General features: G+C 49.7%; 1 protein-coding gene across 2 annotated transcripts; it reads left to right on the top strand.

The window, feature by feature from the left end:
* The first annotated feature begins 288 nt into the window (after nt 1–288).
* On the top strand, nt 289–21,351 carry Dcaf4 (DDB1 and CUL4 associated factor 4). 2 transcript variants are annotated; one of them, XM_052185498.1, is made up of 14 exons: nt 289–413; nt 6,944–7,043; nt 10,108–10,208; nt 10,570–10,727; nt 11,318–11,400; nt 12,822–12,924; nt 14,382–14,525; nt 15,392–15,441; nt 16,423–16,502; nt 17,473–17,571; nt 17,701–17,798; nt 19,016–19,189; nt 19,422–19,536; nt 20,811–21,351. In XM_052185498.1, the coding sequence occupies exons 2-14, from the start codon at nt 6,952–6,954 to the stop codon at nt 21,071–21,073; spliced, it is 1,560 nt and encodes a 519-aa protein (XP_052041458.1). In that variant the 5' UTR covers nt 289–413; nt 6,944–6,951; the 3' UTR covers nt 21,074–21,351. The 2 variants fall into 2 exon arrangements, with proteins under 2 accessions (XP_052041458.1, XP_052041457.1); XM_052185497.1 differs by having other exon boundaries at nt 17,470–17,571.
* Nucleotides 21,352–22,321: the final 970 nt, after the last annotated feature.

Genomic DNA, 22,321 nt, shown 5'->3' with positions numbered 1-22,321 from the left:
CCCTCACATATCAGTGTTAACTCGGGCCTGTGTACCGGCTCCAAGCAGAGAAATGTCTTGGGATATGATCCGCAGTAGCTGGGAAAACTTTCATTGTCAAGAGAGTACCAGGGAGGTACTATAAGGAGGTAACAATCTCTAGCCCGGCCCCCAAGCACGGCAGACCCCGCCCCTAAGCGTGCCAAGCCCGGGCACGCCAGACTAGGACTAGGCGGAAGTCCTAAGTCCCGCCCTCCGTAAAGACCGCCCCTACTGACGTAAACAGACAAAAGTCTAATCCAATGAGAAGAAAGAGCTGGCCGCTTTAGTCCTATGGGCTGCGACTACACAGAACATGGGGGTCTTTCCGGATCTTCGCACGCCTCTAGGTACTCCAGCCCAGAAGTGTCGCTGAGAGAGAACCATCTGCGCAGGTAAGACTGTTCCCACGCTTGGTGTGTACCTGGGCGCCGACGGAGGGTGCCGCTGTACCCACGCAGAGGACAGGGAAGGCCAGACTGAAGGCAGGAGGCGTGAGCGTGCGGCCCAGGGTTGGAGTGGGCGTCGGCCCAGACCTGGCGGGTCCTGCGGGGTCCCCAGGATCACCCATCAGCGTCCAGCCGGTCGACCTAGGGCCTCTGCCTCGGTTGAAATTTGAGCTGTGAAGAAACACGAGGCCAGTAGTACTTTTTGGTATACATTTTGGAAGTTTATGGTTTTGCTTTTTGTAAGGCTTATTTTATGCATATGGATACACGAGTGTACCGAGAACAAGCCTGGTGTTCAGGGAGGCCAGAAGGGATCGGTCAGATCCCCTCCAACCGGAATTACAGATGGTTGTGAGCCTCCTGCGGGGTGCTAGGATTTAAAACTGGCTCCTCAGCGCTCTTAACCACTGAGGCATCAACACACACACCCCTTCCTTTTTTCTTCTTTTTTTCTCTTAAAGATTTATTTATTTATTATATGTAAGTACACTGTCGCTGTCTTCAGACACCCCAAAAGAGGGCGTCAGATCTCATTACGGATGGTTGTGAGCCTCCATGTGGTTGCTGGTAATTGAACTCAGGACCTTTGGAAGTGCAGTCAGTGCTCTTAACCGGTGAGCCATTACTCTAGCGCCGCCCCCACCACCACACACACCTTTTAAAAGAACTTTTATTTTTAATTGTGTATGTGGGTGTGTGTACTTACATGTCTTTAGAAAATCGAAGAGACCCAAATGTGTCAAACTCCTGGAACTGTAATTTGAGACGTTGCAAGCTCCCGTGTGGGTGCTGTCTATTGAACTCAGGGTTCTTTGAAGAACAGCAAGTGGTCTTAACTGCAGAGTCGTGTCTTCAGTCCTAGTGGTATCTGTGTAAGACACAGAAAGAGAGGTTAAGTGGAGGCGTGCCTGAGGTTTTGTGCAGGCTGGTATTTGGGAAAGTTAGTAAACCCTGGTGTGCCGTGGACCAGCCTTCACTCCACACACACCAAGTTGTGTGCTAGTGAGAAATGCAGCCTTTCCACACCAGTTCTAGTGACTTTGGGGAGAGCCACCTCCCTCCACCTTGCATGTCCACAGAAAGGGTGTTGTGTGCGGAGTAGGTCAGTAAGAAGAAAAACAAAAAACAAAACCACTAATGAGTCAGCTACCCGGAGACAACAAACATCCCACTGCCTGGAAATCCAGTTGTCAATAATGGTGAGAATCAATTGAGGTGTCCTGTGGGTAGCTGGGCCTAGAAGTGGCAGGATGCTCCTGCATCTCCAATGCAACTTTGTTAGTCAGATACTGTGAGATTTATAAGCCTCGGTCTCTGTGTTGTAAAGTGGGGCTTAATTTATTATGGTTGTGTATCTATGTGTATGTATGACGTATTTGTGCACGTGTGTATGTGGAGGCCAGGGGGCAACTTTGTGGAGTTGGTTCTCCTGTGGATTTTAGGGATGGAATTTATAAGGATAGGGGTGAGTGTGTGAGTGTGTGAATACTACTTGGGGTTTTTGTTTGTTTGTTTGTTTTTTCTGAGACAGTTTCTCTGTGGAGTCCTGGCTGTCCTGGAACTCACTCTGTAGCCCAGGCTGGCCTCGAACTCAGAAATCCCTCAAAAATCTGCCTGCCTCTGCCTCCCAAGTGCTGGGATTAAAGGTGTGTGCCACCACTGCCCAGCTGTGAATACTACTTGTGTTTGAGTGTTCTCAAAGGCCAGAGGAGTGTTGGATCACTTAGAGCTGAGTTCCAGGAGGTAATGAGCCAGCTGATAGTGGGTCCTGGAAACTAAGCCCAGGTCTTCTACATGAGCAGCAGTGCTCTCAGCTGCAGAGCCCTCTCCAGACTCTCATTTTTCCGCATGGGACAGAACTCTGAATGAGATATCTGCATTTTCTCATTCCCCTCCTGTGTTCACTCATGGTCCATACCTTTGAGGGTGGAAACCTTATTGAAGGAGGCATTTTATCCTGGGTTTTACCAGCTAGTGGCATTAGCATTTTGCATCTTATTATGTCTTAGGAGTCAGGATCTTACTAAATTTTCCTATGATTGCATTTACCCTATCTATCTATCTATCTATCTATCATTTATTTATTTATTTGTCTTAGTCAGGGTATCTATTCCTGCACAGACATCATGACCAAGAAGCAATTTGGGGAGCAAAGGGTTTATTCAGCTTATACTTCCATGTTGTTGTTGATCACCAGAGGAAGTCAGGACTGGAACTCAAGCAGGTCAGGAAACAGTAACTGATACAGAGGCCATGGAGGGATGTTACTTACTGACTGGCTTCCTCTGGCTTGCTCAGCCTGCTCTCTTATAGAACCCAAGACTACCAGCCCAGGGATGGTACCACCCACAAGGCACCACCCCACCCCCATCACTTCCCCAACTGAAGCTTCTTTCTCTGTGATAACTCCAGCCTGAGTCAAGTTGACACACAAAACCAGCCAGTACACTATTTGATTTTTGTTTGTTGTGTGGAAGTTAGAGGACGAACTGAGGTGCCATTTGTCACCTACCTTGTTTGAGACAGGGTCTCTTGTGTTCTCTCTTAGTTCATTAGGCCAGCTGGCCTCAGAGTTTATGAGGAATCTTCTGCCTCCAACCTCCCATAGAGAGAAACTGTGTTTTGAAGATTCCAGCCTATATAAATGTCAAGGACTTTACCCAAGAGTTGTCCCCACAGCCCTCATTGAATATTGTAGCATGCTGCATTAAATATAGTACATTTGCAACGTTACCATGTAATTCCGAGTGTTTTTATAATTACCCCCACACCTCAGGCCCCACTCTAGCCCTGTGCTGGGGTGAAGTGATGAAACAGTCCCAGGCCTCACATTAAGATGTCCCACAGCACTTGGGGTCTATCCTTGGGTAGCAACGAGCCCTACATGAGAGCTGCTGCTTTTATAATGCGCCCAGCCCAGGGCCATGGGTGCCATCTGCTGTTTAGCCAGTGTTTGCTGCCACACAGAGAGCCCCAGTAAACCAAAGCCTTTGCCAGGACCCGCATCGTGGGGACTATAGAGGCCATGCCTGGAAAGGTTATGGACGAGAGGAAAGGCTGAATGGGGGCTGTTGGGTCCTCTAAAACACTCTTAATATGTGGGGAAACTGCCTGACCACAGGGAAAAATGCCCAGCCTCTCACAGAATGAAAGCAACAAGTAGACCTTTGCCTCAGATGTAAAGCAGGGCTTGGGAAACTGCAAACAGACAGGGTGCTGGACTTCTGGGTCACCACAAGGAAAGGTGGAAAGATGGGGAGCCGAAGGAACTGAACCTTTGAACGCTCTGTAAACATGAAATGAGGTGGCCTCCCCATGACATGAGCAGTTCCCCAGATCATAAAGAGCACACTGGGTGGGGCAGTAGTGGCCACACCTTTAATTCCAGCACTCAGGAGGCAGAGGCAGGTAGAGTCTGGATTTCTGAGTTCGAGGCCAGCCTGGTCTACAGAGTGAGTTCCAGGACAGCCAGGGCTATACAGAGAAACCCTGACTCAAAACCAAAAAAAAAAAAAAAAAAAAAGCACACTGGCTTCCCTCCTGACAGTGGGCCTGCGCCCCAGCCACTCTGGACTTCCAAGGGAGGTTCAGAGCTAGGCTGGCCTTGACCTCACTTTGTAGCTAATGGTGACCTTTTAATTCCTGCTCCTTCAGCCTCCTCCTGCAAAGTATTCAGTTTACAATCCTGGGCCTGCCTAGCTTTGAGTGTGTATCTGGAACTGGGCAGACACCCACCTGGCAGCTAAGGCATCAACAGATGACACAGATTGGATGTAGAGGGGAAAATAATAGTGTTAAACACACTTTCCCATTTTCACTTTTATCTCTTTTGACTTAGAATCTAGATTCCTAAATTGCACAGCTTCCTTTAAGCTTGTTATCTCGGTGAAATGCTACTGAAAGTAGAACTGATTAAGGGAAAGTCTGGTGCGAGGAAATAGAGTTATAAAATACTGCTCCCGGGCATTGTAATGCCCTATGTAGTCATGTGACCTTTCTCATAATCTAAGATTATGGATTTCAGGGAGGGGGATGCTGGAGAGATGGCTCAGTGGTTAAGAGCACTGACTAGTCTTCCTCAGGCCCTGAGTTCAATTCCCAGCAAACACATGGTGGCTTACGTGGTGGGTGATCCCATTAGAGATGGGCTCTGATGCCCTCTTCTTGTGGTGGTGAGTAAAAGCTACAGTGTACTCACATAAAATAAATAAAATCTTTAAAAAAAAAAATATCATGGATTTCAAACCGCATATGATCGTGCACATCTGTCGACACAGCATACGGAGGGCCAAGGCAGCCAGAATCACACATTGAGTGCTAGCTTTGGCTGTGCAGAGGGACACCTCTTCACCCCACACCACAAAAGATGGCAGATTTCAAACTGTCTGAGGTTAGTTCCTTTAACTGGTAATGCTGTCAAGCCTCTACCCTAGCACCTGGAGCCCGCTCCGGCCTGACCCAGCCTCTTCCTGCAGTCCCTTGTACCTGACTCTGCTTGTACCCAACTGCTTGCAGGCTCCTCACATGTCTCCCTGCCCCCAGTCCTCTCCTAGGATGTGAGTGGTGTCCTGAGGCAGGGGCCATAGTCCTGCCCACTTCCCAGTGCCTTCCTTCCGCACTTGCATGGTGGGTGTTGTGTCCACGAAAAGGAGAACATCCTGCAGTAGGAAGCTACTTAGGGTTTAAAGGGAAGTGGGGCTGGAGAGATGGCTGGCAGTTACGGCATTGGCTGTTCCTCCAGAGGACACAGGCTTGATTCTCAGCACCCTTATGGCAGCTCTTAACTGTCAGTAACTCTAGTGCCAGGGCACCTGACACCCTCTTCCTGGCCTCCTCAGGTGCCAGGCATATAAGTGATGGGCAGACATAGATGCTGACAAAATACCCACTTTGGTTTTGAATGTCTCATAAGTGAAGGGAGCTGGAGGTAAACTCATAGTAAGACTGGGGGTTGGGGGCGGCAGTATTCCTCCCCAAGCACCATAGAATAGAAAAGCAGCAGCAGGGTTTGTTATTGGGGGAGGGGAGGGAAGGGTCGATGTTTTGTTTAGCTCAGCAGTAATCTGCACGTAGCCAACTAGGTCAGTGGGTGCTAAGAATAGAAGAAACAAGCCCGGATCTCTTGCCTAGCACGCACAAGGCCCTGAGGTCAGTCTCCAGCCCTGTAGCAAAACAAAGGAATTCACATCCAGTGAGACAGGAGTGTATAAACAATGTTTAAAACAAAAAATTGCAGATATAAAACACAGTATGCATCCTGAAAGTGAGCTTGTATTTTAGAAAAACATACTTCCAGTCCTTAGACATGGACTGGTTTTTTGATTTTTTTTTTTTAAAGAGGGGTGCTTTTTGTTTTTGAGGGTCTCAGGTTGGTCTCAGTCTCGTGTGTGACCCAAAGGATAACCAACCTTGAGCTTGCCTTTCTCCTGTCATGTGCTGGGGATTACAAGGGTACCACCAGCCATCTTACCTTTATTTATTTTTATTTTATGTGTATGGGTGCTTTTCCTGCATGTATGTGTGCTCACTGTGCGGTCGGTCAGTCCTGGGAGAGGGCCTAGGTGTGCATGTGGTATCCTGGGTTCAAACAAAGAGCACCCTTACCTCCCACTGAGCAACTTTTTAAAAATCAGGTAAATGTGAGCGTAGGATATACGCCTGTGAGTGCAGGTGCTTCCAGAGCCAGAAGAAAACGTTGGATCCCCTGGAGTTGGAGTTGACAAGTGGTTGTGAGTCACCCGCTATGGATGCTGGGAACGGAACTCCAGTTATCCCGCAAGAGCAGCGCAAGAGCAGCGCGTACTTCCAACTGCAGAGCCGTCTCTCGGGTCTTTGTTGGGCTCTTTTGGAAGTTAGGCAGCCTAGGCCTTAACTTAGTGACCTCACTGCCTGAACCTTCCAAGTATACATTTTGGCCATTCAGAACTAAGTACAGGAATGGGAACTAAATGAGACTCCCATCTCCCACTTTGAAAAGTGTGCATCATTAGTTGCTACCTCAGTGAGAACGTTTTAGGAGAATGCTGGGGTCAGGGGATGTGAAGACACCGAATGTAGATTGCTCTGCTGGAATGTCCCTGCACCTTTGGATTCCAGGGGGAGCACCTGCAAGTGAAGCCACTGGTGTGCTTTCGAGCAGAGAATTAAACATTAAACATAAACTAGACATCTGTGATGTCCCCAAGGAAGGGTGGGGGGAGGAGGGAGGGGAGTGTCTTGGAAAGGCATAGAGACAGATGTTTATTTCTCTGAGACAAGAGTAAGAATTCACATGAGTCGTTGAGGAAGAGGTTCAGAACAAGTTATTCCTGCCTGGTCACGTCTCTTCTCTGGAACAGTGGATTACAGGGTCAGTGGTGGGAGAGGACATTGGGACTGCTGGAGGCAGATAAAGGCGTGGGTGGCAGTCTTAGCAGTGACCATTGGGAGCATGGGGGAGCTGCTGGAGTGTCTGGTGATCTCTGTTTCTCTCCTAGGAACGGAAATGGACAGGAACATCTGGAAGGGTAGGAGAAGACGTGGTCGAAGAAGCCACCACCAGAGCCCTGCCCTCAGCCAGTGTGATCCCAGTGAGAGGCAAGTGTGCAAGGTTTTAGGGCCAGCTTTGCTCAGTACTGTTCCAGCGTTGTCCGGTACCGTGTGTTGTCCAGGACCGTGTGTTGTCTGGGACCGTGTGTTGTCCGGGACTGTGTGTTGTCCGGGACCGTGCTCACACACATGCTCCTCAGAATGCAGCGCCAGTGAGACCAGTAGGCTCGAAAGTTTGACATGTTGCCTGCCATCACCCACTGCTCTGAGAAGTGAGGTCATAGTCACACTCTTTGTTTCACAGTGACTGATTTCTGACCAGAGTGTCAGCCATGGGCTCCTGGTACAATTGTCTTGAGACAACTGGAGACCTACTTTTCTAGTTTGGGAACTTGGGAGAGGAAAAAAAAAAAAAGAGATCTTTCTGGGGCTATATAAGTCCTGGGAAAGGACTTATATAAATATATACCTAACATATATGTTGTTTATGTAAATATATATAGCATAATGTAAGACTCAGGGGAGTCTTAACTTACTGGAAACCCCCCCCTGAGTGGACCATGCAGAGATGGGAATTGATGCAAACCACAAGAGGCATTTTTATTTAATATCCAGCATGCTGGGATCACTCTGCACATGGAAAGAAGGACCTGTGCAGTCCACACAGTGGACCTTTTATACAGTCCTCACGGCAGCCGCCATTAGGTACAATGTGATTGACAGAACAGTGTTACCTTTAAACTGACTGGTCTCTAGGGATGAGGTAAGTGGCCCAAGGTCCATCCTTTGGAATGTGCCCCCACCCTTAGGCCGGTCTCCCCCCACCCACTTGTGGTCTAAGGAATGTAATTTAGCCTCTGACCTTTTTAAAGTTTCTGAGTTAACCCTTTCAATATAACATTTACATAATATACATACAAATCTTTATGTAAACTATGAGGTGTGTGTGTGTGTGTGTGTGTGTGTGTCACACTGTGAAGTACATTCTTCTCTCAGAACAAGAGCACCCCCACCCTCACCCTATTCTCCACCTGGCCTCACCGAGGACTCTCTGGGAGGACAGGAGAAAGTCTGTGTGTACCTCAGGTTCATAGCATGCTCCCACTCTACAACACACATGTGCTTTCAGAATCTTCCACTTGTTGGTCGTGTGTGTGTGTGTGTGTGTGTGTGTGTGTGTGTGTGTGTGTTTGTGTACACCACGGCATGCATATGAAGGGACACCTTGTCGGAATCAGTTCTTTTCTTTACCGTGTGAGTCTCGGATATCAACCTCAGGTCATTGGGCTTGACCACAAACATCCGTACCTACTTAGCTGCCTTGCCAGCCCAGCCCTCCCCTTAAAATAGATAAATTTGGGGGTGGCAAGATGACTCAGTGGATGGGAAGTCGTGCTGCCACTGTGGTAGGAAAGAACACTCCCCTCAAGTTGACCTCCAACCTGTGCATGCTTGCCCACACCCATACGCATTTAAAACGCTTTTTAGATTTCCAAATATAGGGTCATGATTTCAAATATCAAGGTACTTCTCCAGATTAACACAAACAGTACAAATCCCTTCAGAGATGATGGGAGAAAAAAATAGCTGTAACCCTTGGAGGTCTGCTTTCTCAACTTGCTCTGTCCCGTCTTGTTCTGTCCCATCTTGCTCTGTCCTGTAAAAATCCTTAATAAGCTGCTCAGCCCTTGGAGCCTTGAGCACACCTGAAGAGTCTCCCTGGATGTAAATCTCCAGTTTGACCCATACTATAGGAAGGTCAGCACCCCGCCCAGCGTTGGTATGTTTTGAGTCGTGGGTATTTTCTGGGCCTCAGGCCTTCCCACAAGCCTTAATGGGCATCAAGATGTGATCTGTGCAAGAGTCCAAGCACAGTTTGGCAGAGTGACTTGGAAACCTGTTGGGCGCGGCCACTTTTGGGCTCCATGTTGAAAGAATGGAGCAGCAGCCCTTGGAGAGAAAGACCAGGTTTGTCATGACTCCTAGTCCATCTTCCTGCCGACCACAGACGGCCGCCCGAAAGCTCTGGGCAGAAGAGGGAGAGATGATTTTCCCACACCTGGGCCAGGATGGGATCCCATTGGTGGGATGCAGGCTGTTCTTTGCCTCCCTCAGCTTAGCTTTGCAGACTTCCTTTTATTGTGTGTGAGGAGAGACTTTCTCGCCCCGCATTCCAGTCTAATTGCCACAGAGGCCCCTGGTGACTTTACAGATCCAGTGTGTCAACCATGGCTCCACCCTAGTATTACTGAGGAGATTACCTCTGTTCGCCTAAGCTTTCCCGCTTTCCCGTCTGTAAGGTTGTCTGGCCAGATAACATTTAAGCCTTCTGCTGCTGAAGCCAATAAAGAATAAAGCTCACCTTGCTTTGTAATGCACTCAGACGGAGAGCCCAGCTGGTAACCTTACTGGCTAATAGCTCTGGGTTTTGTTTCGGATTTGGTTTTTTTCGAGACAGGGTTTCTCTGTGTAGCCCTGGCTGTCCTGGAACTCACTCTGTAGATTAGGCTGGCCTCGAACTCAGAAATCCGCCTGCCTCTGCCTCTAAGAGTGCTGGGATTACAGGCCTGCACCACCACTGCCCGGCCTTGGTTTTCTTTTTGTCCTTGGAAATTCCAAAGTCCTCAAGGAATGCAAATGCAGAACTGAGTGGATAAGGGCTTCTTGTGTCCTCTTAGGAAGGGAGAGAGGAAGGAGGGGAGGGAGAGGAGGGGAGGAGGGGAAGAAAAGGAAGCCAACCCTTTTTTGGTAATTTTGGTTTTGGTGATTCACTGAAGGGGTCAGTGCTCCCAAGTCACACAGGTCTGGTAAAGGCTACGAGGGACCTTCAGTGAGAATGAATGAGAGCCGGCACTGGGCGGGTGGCTTGGTTTGTAGGTAGACTTGTTTGATTCTTCAGAACCCATGTTTAAAAGCCAGGTGTGGGGGTCATGTGCTTGTAACGCCAGTGCTGGGAAGACAGAGACAAACAGAACCCTGGGGTTCACCAGCACCCCTAGTCCCCTTTGTGAGTTCCAGGTCAGATTCTGCCTCAAAAAGGATTGGCACGCAGTATTGTCATTTGGCCCCCATGAGCACACACACTCCAGTTGCCACACCTGTGTGTCAACAGGTACACCACAGGGGCACCTCAGGGCTCACAAGATTCTGGCCACCATGATGCTGAGTCCTCATCAGCCTCGTCCAGCAGAGATGGAGAGTCTTCAGTGCCAGGTAGGCAGTAAACTGGGTAAACCGGACAGGGCCACTGACCTCCCCGGAGGAGAGACAAAGCCTTATCCTGCCTCAAACCAGGTAGTCACCTGCCTGGCTACCATCCCTCAGTCAGGGCTCTGTCTCTTCATTTGTTGGGGGGAGTCAAGAGCCCATTGTTGACTTCAGGGAATTCTAGAAACAAATTGATCCACTGACAGGAGTCAGGTGTCAGGAGTGGTTCTGGGGCAGATGGTCTCCCCAGTATGGTCCTCAGTGGCTGACCACGACTATCACTTAGCCAGCAGAAAAGACACACGGGCTTTTTATTATCATTAGGTGGTATTTTTAAATTGGGTCAGTTGAATTCTTTTTCCTAAAGATCTTCCAGGTTTTTACTTTGACCCTGAAAAGAACCGATACTTCCGTTTGCTCCCGGGTCATAACAACTGCAACCCCCTCACAAAGGAGGGCATCCAACACAAGGAGATGGAGAGCAGGAGGCTGCAGCTGCTGCAGCAAGAGGATGAGCAGAAAAAGGTGGGCTACCCTTGGCTACCCAGTGCCCGCTACTCCAATAGCACCCACCTGCCGCTGACAGCAGGCTGCCCTGTGACACTCACGTACATCAGACTGTGCTATCAGAGTTTCCCTGGCATGGAAATGATGGATTAAAAGACCAGGCAAGAGGCCCCATTTCCCACTTCCTTTTGTGTCTGCTGACATAGACCCTGGCATCTGGTCGTACTCTGTATACACCAGCCTATTGCCTATGAGCAAACACGAGGTACGGCACAGACTGGCAAACCCCTAGACTGCCTTGCGCTGGGTTTGTCCTACTGCCAATGAGGGGAAACTTTCAGAGGGCACCATCAAATGTCATAGATCAAATTTCTGTTCCCTGTGTCCTGTGGAAGTAAATACCTCTGTTACCCAAACTACAACACAACAAATACACAGTGATTTTTGTTTTGTTTTGTTTTGCTTTTTGGGCAAGGTCTCTCATAACCCACGCTGGTCTGGAAAACACTGTGTCCAGTATCTGCCTCCCCAATGCTAGAATTCCGGGTTTATGCCAGCAGAGCTGCCTTCACTGAATCTTTTTTTTTTTTTTTTTTTTATAAACTTAGAAAATTACCAGAGTGGGATTTAATGCATCTTCCATCCTTCGAAAAAGCCAGCTGGGTTTTCTCAACTTCTCCAGTTATTGCCGGTAAGATAACATCTTATTTTGTCTTGGATATTCTTTCCTGTCCTTATTTCTGTAGTTCACAAATAGATCTGTATGGGGCTTTGGGGAATCCTGCTTGAGGTTTAATAAAGATACGGAGATATCTAATACAAGTTTGTTTTATTTCCTCTTTATTCCTTTGGCTGGGGATGTCTCTCAGCCAGCCTCTATCCTAACCAGACTTCTCTCCTTCATGTGGTTCTCACTGCCTGCTTCCTAGCCCTACCTCTTCTGCACCTGCCTGCAGCGGCCTGGGCGCTCAGCTGGTCTTTAGCCCCAGCTCTAAGCCCCCAGCCCTTTATTATGTAAAAGCTACACTCTTTACTCAACCAACTGGCTATAGGGGCTCCTTTCCCAGGGCAGCTTGTCTTTCTGTTGTTGAGCATCAAAAGGCTTGTGATTGAAAACCAGCAGCTGAGGGTAGAGTTGTGCTTGCTTCACATGCCTGATTCAATCCCCAGCATTTCCTATATATATATATATATATATATATATATATATATATATATATATATATATATATAAAATCTTTTGTGATGTCCACTAACTAGGTCTAGTTAGTAAGATAAGATGAAGGGAGACAGCTGGAGCTGGGAAGTGAGCAGAGGACCACACATACAGAGAGAGAGAGAGAGAGAGAGAGAGAGAGAGAGAGAGAGAGAGAGAGAGCAGTGGTAGAGAAATCCGGTTATGTTTAAGGCTAGCTGAGAGGCAGCTGTTCCTGTTTTCTAAAGAGGAAATTGAAGTTCAGAGCTGAGTGACTTACTCCAGGTAAAAACAGAAACAGGATCTGTCTGACCCCAGCTCCTGACCCCAACCCCTCACCCTCTGCTTCCTCTACGTGCACGACGTGAGGTGGGCCAGTGCCTACCTCAGGAAAGGCAGCCACATGAGGCAGCATATGGCCTCCGGCAGGGGAGAAGCCTCTGTGCTTAGCCTGGGCAGGAAGCTGTCCTATGGAGGAGGAAGGGGCAGGGAGGTGGGTGGCTGCACACCTGGCTCTTCTAACCCCTGTGTTCTTCGGAGCTTGAGCATCTCTCTGGCCCATTTTCTTCATCCCAAGAGAATGTTTGTACGAGGTGACTAGAGAAATCACTGTAGTCTAACTCTTTGATTTGGGGAGGGGCTACCCAGTCGGTCAGTTGTCCATAGCATTGCTCTGAGAACTGCTGTGGGATGGGTACGGGAAAGGCAGAATCCCAGCTATCTTGCCTTTTTTTATGGTTGAAACATGTCCTCCTTGCTTAGGTGGCCAGACTGGCCTTGAACTGGTGCACTCGAGTCATCTTCCCACAGAGCTGGCTCTGCATAAATGACAGCCCTGCGTCAGACTTAGGTGTCTGGCTGTGGTGCCCGCGCCTTCCCCATGCACTCCCGTTTCCCGTATCCCTTTCCCTCTCCAGTTTATCCCATGAGCTGCGAGTGAGCTGCATGGAGAGGAGGAAGGTAGCCATTCAGAGCTCAGACCCTTCTGCTCTGGCGAGTGACCGGTTTAACTTCATCCTGGTGAGTGAGATGTGTCTGCTGGTGCCCAGGTATGGTCGCCATCCCTGGCCTGACGTTAGTGTGCACTAAGCCTGGCTAACAAGAAGCTGATCGCTGTGGGGAAAAAAAAAAGAACCAGGTGTCTTCCTTTTGGTTGGGTGGGGTTTGGGTTATTTTTAAGGTAGGTGTGTGTGTGTGTGTGTGTGTGTGTGTGTCCCCCATCCTGTGAAATAAACCCAAGTCTGACCACACACCCCGAACAAAGTATCTTCTCCCTGGCTGTGCACAGTGTGGGCAGGATCCATGCGCCATCAGCCACCACATGGTGGGTTCCTTTGCTCAGTGTCCCTGGCTCTGGTGGCAGGACCGAGTATACCTCCATTACATCATCTGCAGGAAGTGGAAAGTCTCTGTATCTGCTGAGACCCGGACTGGAAACCAAGTCCAACTCTTAGAGTCTAGGTCCATTATGCGCTGGTAAGGAGCCAGAGCACACCCTGCACATGAAGGATTCTCCCTCGCCCTGGGCCTCCTCCGTGCCCGTCATCCTTCCTGGAGACCCAGGGAGAGCCTTGGAGGCTCCACTAGGCCAGGAAACAGTGATCTGCTGGCAAGATGAGAGGCTAAAGCCACAGAGTGACCCCTGAGGCCGTTGTTGAGGCCTAGCCCAGCAGTGACCCCTGACAGCAGAGCCTATCCATGGAACAGGTACTGGGCCCCAGTCTGCTGCAGCGGCCCTCCTGAGGGCCTGGTGACCTGACAGTAGGTACCTTGCCTGCAGTGGGCCTTCCCCGGCATTGTGCTGTGGTAGAGCAGCCTCCCTGTGACCCAGCATTACATGTGACTAGCTGGGTAGTACGGCCACTCGGTTCCCATCATAGGTAGGTACATCCAGGCTCGTAACTCTTCAAAACTGAAGTAGGAGGAATTCACAGGTGTGTGTGTGTGTGTGTGTGTGTGTGTGTGTGTACACTTGTGCACAGGAACACACAGTTACGTAGGAAAAAAGATAAATACAGAGATTTTAGTTTAACAGGTTTTTGTTTAGAGTTTTTTCAGGGAAGCTTACGGGGGGGGGGGGGGGGGGGCTTTTTAAGACCAGGAGACTCTGTACTCCAGGCTGGCCTCACTCAGTTCTTCCGAAGTTAGCTTCCTGAGGCTTGGGATTACAGAGTCTCACTGTGTAGCTTGTGTAGAACTCGGCTTTTGTGGTGGCCACATGGTATAGTCCTTTGTGCCAGCACCGAGACCCCAGACTTGTTTCTGAGGTAGTCACTAAGGACACCAGACTTCTGTCAGGCCCTCTTATTGCCGTCTTCACCAGTGCCTCAGAAATGGCAGGGCAGATTCTAAGATAACTGCTAGCTTGCAGTCACTGAGCAGGAGTAAGTTGGGTCCCTGCCTTACTCCCCCCTGGAGAGGAGCGCAACAGCCCACGGGGCTTGGCCTGAGATCACATGCAGCCTGTTTCCCTCCAGGCAGATACTACCAGTGACCGCCTCTTCACAGTGAATGACGTCAAGATCGGAGGCTCCAAGTACGGCATCATCAACTTGCAGGGGCTGAAGGCCCCCACGTTCGAGGTGCACATGCATGAGAACCTGTACTTCACCAACAGGAAGGTGCGTCCCGTCTCCGCTCTGTAGCGTCCTGCCCTTCGCCCTAGGCCGAACTGCTGTAGTTGGCTGAATTCAGAGAGCGAAAAGGCGTTGTGGAGAATCCAGGAGCAGTTGTCTCCCTTTTTCAAGGGACAGATGGTTTGCTAGTTCCCGAGAGCCCACAGGAAGAGCAAGGCCCAGAGAGGCTTAACATGAGAAGAGAATTAAGTTTAGGTGGTTGGGGTGAGCTCTGGGCAGGGTGCTCTCACTGGCTGGATATTCTTTTCTGAAGTATCAGAGCTGATCTGGAGGGGTGTGGTTCCTGGAATGTGGGCTACAGCGATCATAGCCTAGGTGGGGTCCTTTGCTGTGATTCACAAATGTCAGTTGCTGTCCATCCAAGCATGGTCTTTAATGCTGTGTCTAAGGCAGTGACTTCCTATTTGATAAGACATAAGCCACGAGCTAGATACTGGTAAAAATGGCTTGGGGAGCCCAGTGTGGTGGTAGCTGTAATCTTACTCAGCACACCGGAGGCTGTGCCCCTACAAGTCCGTCTCTCTCTCTCTCTCTCTCTCTCTCTCTCTCTCTCTCTCTCTCTCTCTCTCTCTCTCTCCCCCCCCTTCTCTCGCCTCTCTCCCCCCCTTCTGTGCTTCCTTCCATTTTAAGGGGTGTGTATGTGTGTTTGCATATTTGTGCACATGTCTGTGTGTGTCCAAAAGAGGGAGTTAGTTCTCATGGTGCTGGCACCCAAACTCAAGTCCTCTGTAAGAGCACCAGGTGCTGAGCCATCTCTCCAGCCCCTACCAGCCATTTTCTAGGAAAGCATCTTACCATTGTTCTCCACGAGCAGCAGTCAACCTGGTCTCCCTCTCTCCCGCTTCACCTAGGTGAACTCCGTGTGCTGGGCCTCACTCAATCACTTAGACTCCCACATACTGTATCCTTCAGCAGGTGAATGGGTTTAGTACACAGCCATGGCCTGGCGTGACCTAAGCAGCCGTGGAGGTGGCAGAGGGGTGGACCGTTCTGCACCCATCTGACCTTGTGGGAAGAGACTACCCCTGGGTCCACAACAGGGAGTCTCCAAAGCAGCTGAGGTACAGGGATGATGGTTTCTGGGATGAAGATCAAGTTCCTGTGGGCCAGACGTGTGTCTTGATGTGTAGTTGCTAGAGACAGCATTGGGGCCCTAGAAACCTGGCTCCAGGACCACTGACATACAGGTTTAGGTTCATGGGTCACCTGACAGACCCAACATCCCTGCCAGGGGTCTGCTTTGGCAAGGGAATAAGTAGAAAGGGTTAGCACATCCCAGCTGTGAGGTGGAGGGAGGAAGAGCAACTAGGGGAACAGAACTCCAGGAAGGGAGTTCTTTTGACACCAAACACAAGACTAGGTCTTAGGCCCTGTGGCTGTAGAGCATAGGGGTCTCTGTCCACTCAGAGCCGCGGGCTTCTCTAGGAATACAGTAGCCCACTGTGATGGTGCCTGTGTTCTCTGTGTGAAATTTGTTTCACACGTGTTCATGACACTTATCATGGATTCAGTCTTGTAGCTGGTGAGTTCCTAAACTTTCATGCTGTCATTGGACTTGAGACTTAGTTCATCATGTGCACAGGCAAGTACATGTGTGGGCGTGTTATACCTCAGCCTTACTGGATGCACCTCACCTTGAAACCCCCAGTTCTTTAGTAGAAGACAGGAAGCAGACTGCAAGGGACTAAGGGCTTTTAACAGTGTCCGTGACATCATGTTCCTAAAGAAACAGGAACTGAATGTGGAAAGTGTAGAGCTTGTTACCCCTGGACAGTGTGCTCTGCCCTACTTGGGGTTTTATAACTTCCTGAAGGTTACTAAGGGCATCCTCCCGGAGCACGGCCCTGTCTCTACCTGCCTGTCCTTAACAGATTTTTACCAGGCTGTGCCTCATGGGCCTTGCCGAGACGCCAGGCTGTGCCACCTTGCTCCCCGCATCGCTATTTGTCAGCAGTCACCAAGGTATGGAGTCCTTAGCTTCAGAAAAAAAATAATAATGCTTTGAGGATGTGTCCTGTGTCCCTGGGGTCACTGAGATGTTGGTACCTGAAGCTGGCGAGGCCCCAGTTCATCACATGGGGAGGGATGGGCCACAGCTCTCAGAGTCACCCCAGGACTGCTGCATTTTATAGTTTGTAGCTTTTTTTTAACCCTTTGAAGTCATGTCGGCAACTAGAGCAAAATTGCACTTAACTAGCCAGACAAGACACTAAGCATTGGCTCGAGCAGCCTGTAGCTCACTCAGAGGCATTGATTAAGCTCCCGTGTGTGACAGGCTTGCTGGCTGACTGACTGGCGGCAATTTGCCCCTCCTGCAGACCTCTGCATGCTGTCATCAGACTCTCAGAGACTTGGCATCTGCCGGATGGGGTCAACTCCAAGAGCGTAGACTCCAGGCAGGGCAGGCTCAAAATACAGCTACTGCATTCCCACAGCCAAGCACATAGCTTGACCTCTGGAAGACGAGGCAGTGCCTACCGCAGCAGGGTCCTTGTGGAAGTAGATGAAGCCATGAACATTTAGCCCTGTTGGCATCTCACTGCCCAATAATTTGTGGGGCATGCATCTTACCACTGTTCAGATAAGGAAACTGAAGTCCTGGTCCGAGAGTTCTGAGGCTGGGAACTCCAGCAGGCTGAGACAACCTCTTGGGAGGGCAACCCATTACTGCCGACATCTTTCTGTTGTTGTAAATCCACCATTGCTACTTTGGAGCTCCATCTGCATGACCTCATCAAATCCTAGTCACTTCCCAAAGGCCCTGTCTCTGAAATACATCAGCATATGGCTTGGGGTGATCGTTGCAGATATCAACTCTAGGAAACACCTTAACTCACAGCTAGGGCCTGAGATCTGTGGTTGCTAGCCTGGTATCATGGAGAGATGGCCCTGGACCTAGAAGGCAGCCGGTTTACTTTGTTTCTTTTAGCAGGTACAGACCAGCCTGGCATGCTCTGCAGTTTCCGGATCCCTGGGGCGTGGTCCTGTGCCTGGTCCTTGAATGTCCAGGCAAATAACTGCTTCAGTACAGGTGAGCCATGGTCATCTCCCTGGGTGTCCAATACAGAACTCCACAGAACTGAAGACCCCATCCAGCGGTTCCTCGTCCCCAGACTGCCAGCATCCCTGGTCTCAGGGATCTGTTTCTTGTCTCCACCAGGTTTGTCTCGGAGGGTCCTATTGACCAACGTGGTGACAGGACACCGGCAGTCATATGGGACCAACAGTGATGTCTTGGCCCAGCAGTTTGCAGTCAAGGTTGGCTGGACTGGAAAGGGTTTACTAGACTGTTCCCTACAGTAGAACATTTGTGGGAGTGACACTGAGATTCCCTGCTGTAACATCTGGACTAGCATCTCTTATAAGAAAAACAAACCCTGGGAAGGATCAGTGGGCTACTTTGTTTGTGTTTGTTGTTGTTTGTGGTTTTGTTTTGATTTGGGTTTCTTGAAACCACTTCACTATGTAGCCATGGCTGGCCTGAAACTCATTATGTAGGCTAGGCTATCCTTGAATTCACAGAGGCCCTTCTGCCTCATGTCTGGAATGCTGAGATTAAAGGTGTGGGCTGCCAGACCTAGCAGGAGTCACAGGCTACACGGAGAGGCTCTGAGCTGAGCAAACACTGGTTGATGTGGAAGTGTCTCCCAAGCTCCTTAGCCAGTTGTCCGCAGGTCTTGAATATTGGATTCGTCAGGACTACTAATTTGGGACTACGGATGCAGCTTGTGAGTAGAGTGTCTGCCTAGCAGTCCATCCCTGGAGCACACAATACAATGTGCAGCTCTAATACTAATTTATAGCCTTAATTAGTTTCATATAGAACTTACAAGTTATAGATTTAAAACTAAATTGTCCTCATAACTGTATTTCAAGGACTTAGCTATAGAAATGCTCTCTTTCTTTGAAAGAGTGGGAGGAGGGAGTCAGCTGACCTGTGTTGGGCAGGAGCAGAGCTGACCATTCGGCCCTTCATCCCTCTGTGATAAAAACCGCACACTTAACCCAGCTGTCTGCTCTGGCTGCCACCAGTCCACCCCAGATCTCACCAGAGCCATAGTGGATACAGGCAGACATCACTTAGGCCTTAGAAAGGAAGCCTAAGGGGGCCAGGGGTCTCCCTCCAGGCACTTCCAGCTCACCACAAGTGACACTGGAGGAGACACAGGGTCTACGCCTTCTACCCTCTTACAAGAACTCAGGCTTCCCACCCGGTGTGGTGGTGCACACCTTTAATCCCAATACTCAGGAAGTAGAGGCAGGCAGATCTCTGAGTTCTGAGGCCAGCCTGATCTACAAAGGACAGCCAGGGCTCTGTTATACAGAGAAACCCTGTCTCCAAAAAAAAAAAAAAAAAAAAAAAAATCAGCCTCCCTTCTAACTCCACTGAGACCCAAACTTCTACCAGCCCCAGTGCCAGGACATATCCTTCCTTTCTGCCAGGTGATGAAAATTGGCCACTTCTCCCTCCACAGGCTCCTTTGCTGTTTAATGGCTGTCGTTCTGGGGAGATCTTTGCCATTGACCTGCGTTCCCCAAGTCAAGCCAAGGGCTGGAAGGCTACCCAAATTTTCCATGACTCAGCAGTGACCTCTGTGCAGGTCTTCAAGGAGGAGCAATACCTGATGGCATCAGACATGGCTGGGAAGGTAGGGGCTCTCCTGGGAGCTCCTTTGCTGCTCCACAAGCTTAGCCTTGCCGAGATAGAAGCGCGGAGGGCCTCTGCTCGGTGATTCTGATGGACATGGGACTTGGGGTCGGAGGCATCAGTCTTCATCATAGGAGACGGCTACTGAGATCATGTCACCCCTCTGGCTGCAGACCTGGTAGTCACTGTGTGCCTGCTAGACCCTTCCCAAGTAACCATTTGTGCTTCTACAGATCAAGCTGTGGGACCTGAGGGCTACTAAATGTGTGAGACAGTATGACGGTCATGTGAACGAGTACGCCTACCTGCCCCTGCATGTGCACGAGGAGGAGGGGATCCTGGTGGCAGGTGTGTGGGATTGGGAGGCCCCGTCCATTAGGCACTACCTGTGAGGGCTCTCACATCTTAACCAGCAGAGGGAGAAAAACCACCGAGATAGCAACAGCTAGCCCTCTGTCAACATGTCAGTGGCAGGCAGCACCCTAGAAACAGGCAGGGAGGGACTGAGTTGGACGTTGGGCCCCTTTGAATCACAGGATTCCATCAGGGACCATCTTGCCTAAAAAGCTCACTTAAGAGAGCTTGAGCCATTCTGCCTACTTTCCCCTAAGAGGATGCAGAGAAATTAAGAGTACCTAAAGTGCCTGGCTCCTGACTTCTCACATACCCATGATCTACAAGGAGCAGCAGCTATCTGGCCACTAAGCCCTGAAGGAGTTAAAACTGACTACAGGTTGTACTCTTTCCAAATCAGTGTTTCCACATAAGGAACAGGAAGGAGGCCCTTGACGTGTTCGCAGTCTTCCAAAAGCCGTATGTGCTAATGTTCTTACAGCAAGTGCTCACCCGGTCCGTTACAATCCTTGGGGACTAAGCGGCATTTCTGGGCTAGGACTTTGCTTAAATGTGCTTAGCATCTTCCTCAGCACCAGGACGAGTCTTGGTCTCAGCCACGGCAGCAGAGTCCCAGAGCCACTGAGTGGTCACTGGAAATCTGACTTTAAAGCCCTGTGGTGTCTGTCCCATGCTGCATTGCCATAACTGGGAGTCCTGCAAACTTCAACCTGAACTCTTTAACCAGAAGTAGCTGTCTGTTATTGGCTCTGTGGGGCTGCAACAAAGTTGGAAGGTCTTCCTGGGTAGTATTCATCCAAAGGAACCTAGATAAGGTGGGCCAGACTCCACTTAAGAAGAGCCCTAAGCCAGGATGCTGGCTGACCTGAGGCACTGCTGCCTCACAGCCGGCCAGGATGGCCTTATCATTTTGAACAGCGAATTAAGTGTATTGGCAGAAATAACCTTTTCCTAGTGCAGTGGTTCTCAATCTTCCCAACACTACAACAACCCGTTTAATAAGGATCCTTATGTTTTAGTAACCCCAACCATAAAATTATTTCCATTGTTATTTTGTAACTATGATTTTTCTAAGGTTATGAATTGTAATTCTGATGGTCTTAGGCAACCCAAGGGGAAGGCAACCCAAGGGGGAACACAACACACAGGTCAAGAACTACTGTACCAGGGGCTTTGTGTTTGGCCCTGAGAGGTCCTGAGAAGCAGTGTCTTCGTGCCATACATACTTGGTTTCATTCTCTAACCTGCTGTGTTATTTTTTCTCTTAGTGGGCCAAGACTGCTACACAAGGATCTGGAGCCTCTCTGATGCCCGCCTACTCAGAACCATACCCTCCCCATGCCCAACCTCCAAGGCCAACATTCCCAGTGTGGCCTTCTCTCCTCGGCTTGGGGGCTCCCGGGGAGCCCCAGGGCTGCTCATGGCTGTCGAGCAAGACCTTTACTGTTTCTCGTACAGCTCGTCCTGTCCAGACAGTGAGAAGGAGGGAAGGTGGGAGCTCCCTTCTGTTTCCAATGAGGACATTTTATAAATGGTACTTGCTGTATTGACGGAGTCCTTCAGCCTCAGAGGGCAGAAAGCAAAGTAACTGACATGGGAGGCTGGAGAGATGGCTCCATGGTTAAGCCATTCCGGAGGACCCAGGTTCAATGCCCATCAACCACATGGCAGCTCACAACCAGCTCAAACAACAGTTCCAGAGACTCCAGCACCCCCTGGCCTCCTTGGCACCAAACACGCATGGGATATGAATAGAGAACATGCAGGCAAAACACCCATACACATAAAATAAATTTTTTTTCCAATTTTGCCAAAGTATATTATGTGGAATAATGTCAACGGCTCAGAGCACGAAAGGCCAGTCATAAAAACATGGACTTCCTTCCCTCCTTCAGTAGCAAAGTGGGCTCTGTGGGCTGAAGACGGCAAAGCAGAATTACAGCTGCTGCTTTCACCGGGAACTGCCTAGAGAGGGGGCCGGGGCTGCCTGAGTGCTACAGGCCTGGGAAGAACTGGAAAAAGGCAGCTGGGAAAGATGGGCTGTGGCTTTGTGTCTGAGGATTCAGGACCAGGTTTGGCACCATCATACGTGGCCTTCTCAAACAAGGACCAATAAGTCCCCGATTCTTTTGTTGCCTTGCATGGGTATTGGACTGAAGATGGATCTTTGCGAGTGCGCTGGCCCAGGCAGCCCTGGACATGCCTTCCCCAGCATCTTCCAGACTGGAGGAGGCAGCAGCTTTTGGCTTGCCAGTTCTACCCAAGATCAAAGAAATTGGCTTTGACTTTTAAAAACTTAGAGTGGCAAGCAGCCTATGGAATATTTATAGTGATAATCTTTTTATCAATCAGTATGGCAAAAAGCAAGTGTAAGTTTCTGGTTCAGTTTTGTTTTTAGTGACAGGGCTTCTCTGTATATCCTCTTAACTCTGTAAGCAGGCTTGCCCCCCTTGAATTCAGACATCAGCCTGCTTCTGACTATCGGCATGTACCACTGCACCCGGCCTGATTCAGATCTGGAACCCCAGCTTCTGAGCATCCATGTCCCCAAGGAAATACCTACAGGGTTTGCCAGTGGGGTTAGGGAGAGGTTCAGAGCTTGCTGGACATGTTCAGGTTGGGCCTGAACCCTATACCCACTCTGGCCTGCTCTGCTCATGCTCCAGGAAGCTCATCTCTGGACCTCTCCATCCATCCTCCCTGTCCCCAGTAATCATGGGAAAGCAGGAGGCAGCAGCAGTAGGGTAGGATTGTCAGCCTTTGGCTGCCTTCCTGTGAG

Source organism: Apodemus sylvaticus, chromosome 6, assembly GCF_947179515.1.
Source record: "Apodemus sylvaticus chromosome 6, mApoSyl1.1, whole genome shotgun sequence".
Lineage (NCBI taxonomy): Eukaryota > Metazoa > Chordata > Mammalia > Rodentia > Muridae > Apodemus > Apodemus sylvaticus.
This window is presented reverse-complemented; position numbering and strand designations above follow the sequence as displayed.

What these genes read in the sequence shown, in the direction of transcription:
- Dcaf4 (XM_052185497.1), top strand. Translation starts at nt 6,952, where the DNA reads ATGGACAGGAACATCTGGAAGGGTAGGAGAAGACGTGGTCGAAGAAGC. An exon ending in TGGAGAGTCTTCAGTGCCAG is followed by an intron (nt 10,209 to 10,569) that starts GTAGGCAGTAAA and finishes TTTTTCCTAAAG; the next exon opens with ATCTTCCAGGTTTTTACTTT. An exon ending in CCCAGCAGTTTGCAGTCAAG is followed by an intron (nt 17,799 to 19,015) that starts GTTGGCTGGACT and finishes CTCCCTCCACAG; the next exon opens with GCTCCTTTGCTGTTTAATGG.